Source organism: Cyprinodon variegatus, unplaced genomic scaffold, assembly GCF_000732505.1.
Source record: "Cyprinodon variegatus isolate N-32 unplaced genomic scaffold, C_variegatus-1.0 Scaffold794, whole genome shotgun sequence".
Lineage (NCBI taxonomy): Eukaryota > Metazoa > Chordata > Actinopteri > Cyprinodontiformes > Cyprinodontidae > Cyprinodon > Cyprinodon variegatus.
In genome coordinates, this window is record NW_015151247.1 from 237,299 (window position 1) to 242,544 (window position 5,246).

At 33.7% G+C, this 5,246-nt stretch overlaps 1 protein-coding gene across 2 annotated transcripts; it reads left to right on the plus strand.

Moving 5' to 3' along the window:
- The first annotated feature begins 692 nt into the window (after positions 1-692).
- LOC107098629 lies at positions 693-4,636 on the plus strand. Of its 2 annotated transcripts, none has more exons than XM_015396401.1 (4): positions 693-829; positions 1,785-2,105; positions 3,548-3,658; positions 3,784-4,636. In XM_015396401.1, exons 1-4 carry the CDS (start codon positions 781-783, stop codon positions 3,906-3,908), a joined length of 606 nt encoding a protein of 201 aa, XP_015251887.1. In that variant the 5' UTR covers positions 693-780; the 3' UTR covers positions 3,909-4,636. The 2 variants fall into 2 exon arrangements, with proteins under 2 accessions (XP_015251887.1, XP_015251888.1); XM_015396402.1 differs by having other exon boundaries at positions 3,551-3,658.
- The last annotated feature ends 610 nt before the right edge of the window (positions 4,637-5,246 follow it).

A 5,246-nucleotide genomic window follows, 5' to 3' on the forward strand; every position in this document is an offset into this window, starting at 1 on the left:
AGCAGCAACGTCCACCTCTCCCTCTTCGGTTCTTTGAAATAACATGTTTATTTTGGGAAGGTTTTTCCGTTCTCCCAGCAGCTTTTCTTTCCTTTTTCTTTTCTGGAATCCGCTTACCTCTTATTGGTATCCATCGTCTTTAACACATTGTACGTAATGGTTATGGTTTTATTCTACACTCTGGGTTACGCATAGTTCCAAGTCGTACTGTATAAAATAAAATACTCAAAAACATTGTTCTTTTAATGTCTTTATTGCGGTTTGAAACATATCATATGAGTGTATTTTTTTTTACATCTGTTTAATGAACTATACGCAGTTATTAACATAGTAATTAAAAGTACCGCTGTCTGCTTTGGTATTGGTGTCGTGTTTAAATGGTTCACCATCCTGTTGAAATCTGGCATGTGTTGCGAAATATATATCTGTGAGGTATAAAGTAAATAGTTGGTTACTTTAGCAAGCACAGTTGTTTGGTGTTATACCTGATTTTATAAAAAAAAAAAATCATAAATGCTTAAGTGTATAAATAATAAACATAATAATCTTTTGATAATTTTATGGATTGAAGTAATTATGCTGAATTAAATGTGAGCTTCCTGTTATGTCAGAGTAGTCTGTTAACAAAATATGTTCACTTCCTTTTTACGTTTCTTCGAATACATCATCCTTATCTTGTCTGAAAACGAGCAGCAACAACAGTTCACTGCTCTTAAGAGGATAGTAGACTATCTTGTCAAAGATTACTGAGATCTGCTGATCAACTAGTTTGGAAGAAATATGAGAGTAGCTGTTGAACTTTTGCTGCTGTTACTGGGAGTCTCTCAGGGTGAGTTGGAAATGTCTTTCACATGATATTTAGTCAGTGCTTTAATTGTAGTGCTATCGATAGACCAAAGTCAGTTGCTTTAGATAAAAAATTTATATAAAATATAGTTTACATGACTTACATTATATCAACATGAATACAGCGTGGACTTGAATTTTTAAACAGAGGAGCAAAAACTTCTCCTTTTCTATTTCTAACCATTTTTCACTTCCTCAGTTTTTCATTCTTTCCATCAAGCCATATATATATATATATATATATATATATATATATATATATATATATATTAGACACCTTATATATATATATACATATATATAATGCTTCAAAAAATTTCTGCTTAAAATCTTTATAGTGTAACAAATAATGAGGTTACAGTATTTGCATGGTTTGATGTAATATTCTATTTTTCTGAGAAACTATATTATAGCTTTTTTGTTGCTTGTTTTAGCTGTAAGCCATAATCGTCCAAATAAAAACCAAAAAAAATGTAAAAATTTTTAAACTGTTTGGATAATGTGCATTTTAGAGTTTCTGAGCAGATCTAAAGAATTATTTGATAACTGTTTACTGAGATGTCTTTATATATTTTTAAGTTGTGTCAGTCTCCATTTCAAATGTATCTCGTTTATTAGCTTAATTAAAACAAGCCAACTTCAGTATAAAATATGATCTAATGTCAAGAAATTGGCTTTTTAAAAATAAAATAGAATTGGAAGAAAACTTAAAAAAAGAATATAGAAAATCTTATACTGTGATTTTTATAATACGTACAGCATATGAGGAACATGTTTTATAATTTTCTTTGGTTAGTTAAACCATACACGACACACCACATTCAGCTATAGGTGTAATATGGTTTGTGTATAAAGTCTTAAAAAAAATCTGATGTAATAAATGTAAATGAGCTTATTAAGTGAAAGAATATTTTTCTTTTCTTTGTGTTTTTTTAAAGGTTTGGCAGCTGACTGCGATGGCAGAATTAACAAAACACGATGTAATGTCACTGTGGGAGAAACTCTTTTTCTACGGCTGGCTAACAATGCTTCAGAAATACCCAAATTTGACCTACAAAAGGGACAATCAATATTATTAAGATGGAGGATAAATGCAACAGTGACTAATCAATTAAAAGACAGATCTGATTTTATTTACAGTAATGGAACATTTAGGATCAACAAAGTGAGGCCCAAAGACGGCGGTGAATATGAACTACAAATCTTTGGCTCTGATGGAATCAAGAAAGAAACTCGTTATCTTCATTTATCTGTTCAAGGTAATTCCTTTGTAAGGACCTAAAATAAAAAAATGAATAGCCTATTTCACATTATATAGATAACACACCTAATTGATTAAAAGGTATTGTGGAGGATTTTTGCAAATTGTTTAAAAAAAAAAATGCACATAAACAACCCTGTTCCCGAGTCAGAACACCTATTAAATGCGTGTGAGAGCCCATTTCTCCTCGTGCATGCTCAGTTTAAAAGTTGCTGCACTCATAGCTCATACAAGCTGACTGTGTCCGAAACTCCTAAATAACTATATATAGCAGGGACTATATAGTGGACTTTAAAGCAAAATAAGTTAACTTATGATCACTGCTTTTTGCTACCCGTTCACATCATGTAACTCTTTCTCCACCGCGTGGTGCCTGCAACATCTTTGTTATTGGTCGCCACTGTTGGGTAGCGAAAGCCTATGGCAACAACGGACCGCTGTTAGAGCAAATCCAATAATGCTTTGCGAGGAGAGCTCTCCGTGCAAAGCATTCTGGGATATATCTGCCTCTTCTGAGACCTTTTTTTTCTTCTCATACATTTTGTAGAATGTTTTACTCTTACGACCCTCGGCCATTTTCAAAGAACCCCAATGAGAAAGAAAAGCTTCAATCACTTCTGAAACTGTAGCTCACCACAGCTACAGTATATGCCAGAAATTGTTTATGTACAGAAAAAGATACCTAACGGGACAAGCACGTGGGACGGCCTCACGTAAGCATATCACCAGAATGATTGACAGTTAGGAGGACCACTTATATAGATGATCCACCCGGAAATAAAAGATCGTCCTCTATACATTTAAGAACGATATCCTCTGTCAGTGTTTTTTAAAAACTGCAAGACTTATTTTTATGGATCCAATTAGAAATGAATTTATTCATTATATATTATTCCATTTTTTGTTAGTCAAGTAACCTAATTTCAGCCATTTATAAATAAAGTGATCCAAAGCCCTTTATAGAAAATGTTTAATACATTAAAGGATATAAAAATACATAAAGTACATAAAGTGTTCCGGCATCCCCCATCTGACACTACTGTCACCCACAAAAAAAGGAAAAAATATTACTTCTATGAGAAATAAGCAGCTTTAATAAAAAGTTACATTAACAGTAACATTTTGTTAAGAGTAACCACAAGTTTCTACACATTTCAGTAGCATAGCAACTTATTGCTGCGTCATCCTGTTTGCTCCTGTTCCTGTTAGGCCAGGTCAGCAATGCCACATCTGCTTTCTAGAGCAGTAAATAATATAAAATATTTTTATATACCTTGGCACATTTAAAATCATCTGTGGTTGGCCTCAGAAAAAAAAGGAAAACAATCAGATACCACAAAACAACAGAGGAAGTCCATCATAAAATCACCTCTCATGCTACTGTTAAAGCACCCTCTTTCTTTCTATGCTAACTTGCTTTTTATGTCTTTTTCTTTGGAGCAGGGGAAGAGTCATTGAAAATTGGAGTTATTGCTGCAGTGGCTTGCTTTGCTTTTTGCCTATTCAGTCTTATGGCTATTCAAGTACTGAGGAAAAAGCAGAAAGTCAAAGGTAGGAATAAGAAATCAAACACTTATTCCTATGCTCTTTTGGTAAAGGGGAAATATAGATGTATTGTAACAGGTCGTTCTGTTTTACCAACTTAAGTGACAACTCATGTTTTTTGTTTTGTGCAGAGGAGGAAGATCCGGATCATTTAACTTACGCTGATATCACAATAGCCCAGGAGCCAGGGAAGAGGCAAGTGAAGCAAAAATTGGAAGAAGAGGTGGAGTACGGGCAGATCAAGTCTTCAGGCTGATATCAGCTAATTACACCAGACTTCAGACAGTAAAGAGGACAGATAGAAGAAAATGATGGAAGATGTCTGAATTTTTAATTTTAATTTATTGTGATCTTATCTTAGAAAAAAAGCAACCCATAGAAGTTAAATAATACTCCATGTCTTTTCTCTGTGATTATATTTGATCATGAAAATGTTTAATTTATTTCTTTTATTTTAGAAATGTAAAACATTACCTTGCAAATCCTGAAAAAATAAGTTTGATTAATAAGTAGAGAAGCTTCGTCTATTCGTTAATTCTTTAAAAAATAAACTTTGGTCTGGCACAAACAGGAAATTAGAGGCAGATTTTTTAAACCAATCAGGTTTTTAAAAAATCTTCACAATAGGGAGGTCTCTGGTTGAAATACTCTTTACTTCCAACTGTAAAACTGCATGCTAACAAATACATGATCATGCCATTTCTTAAAAAGAGTATCCATTCACTTCATCCAGATGGGGTTATGATATTATATTAAATCCAATAGGGAATCAAAGGCAATAGGGCCTTTTCCTAAGTTTGCCCTCCTTTGAGCAATGGGATGTCCAATTATTTTATGGTTTACACAGACCACTGAATTTTATATTATGACTTTGAGATTTTATGACTGATATAATAACTACAGCTTTTGTTTATAAATGTCTTTACAGCTATTTTGTAGTACTTTGAGATTCTATTTGTAAAGTTTATATCAATGAAATGTTTATTACCCATCAATATAGAAATATAAAACCAACATCTGCTTGGACTGATTTATGGATGGAAGGATGTATGGATGGATGGATGGATGGATGGATGGATGGATGGATGGGTGGATGGGTGGATGGATGGATGTATGGATGGATGTATGGATGGATGGATGGATGTATGGATGGATGGATGGATGGATGGATGGATGGATGGATGGAGCCCCTTATATCAAAAATTATTCTTTAATCAGAATCACTAAAGACTAAAAGGGAGTGATCTGAAACTGCTGATTAAAGGGGGAGTGTTGGCCTAGTGGTTACAGCTTTGCACTTGGAATCCAGGGGTTCTGAGTTCAACCCCCACTCCCACAGACTGCCACTCTGGTTCCCTGAGCAACACCCTTAACCCCCACACTAAAGGGAACTTAGACAACCTTTATTTTCATTTTGTATACACAGAGTGTAAACAAAATAACAGTAAAGTAAATTTGTTTAGTTTCATACAGCTTTCCAGACAGTAAATGAACAAATCTCCATTCCATAAAGTTCCATAAACATTTCCATTCCATAAGGTTAAATACAAAGGGTGAATTTTGTTGCTTTGTACTCGTGATGATGTAATAAAAA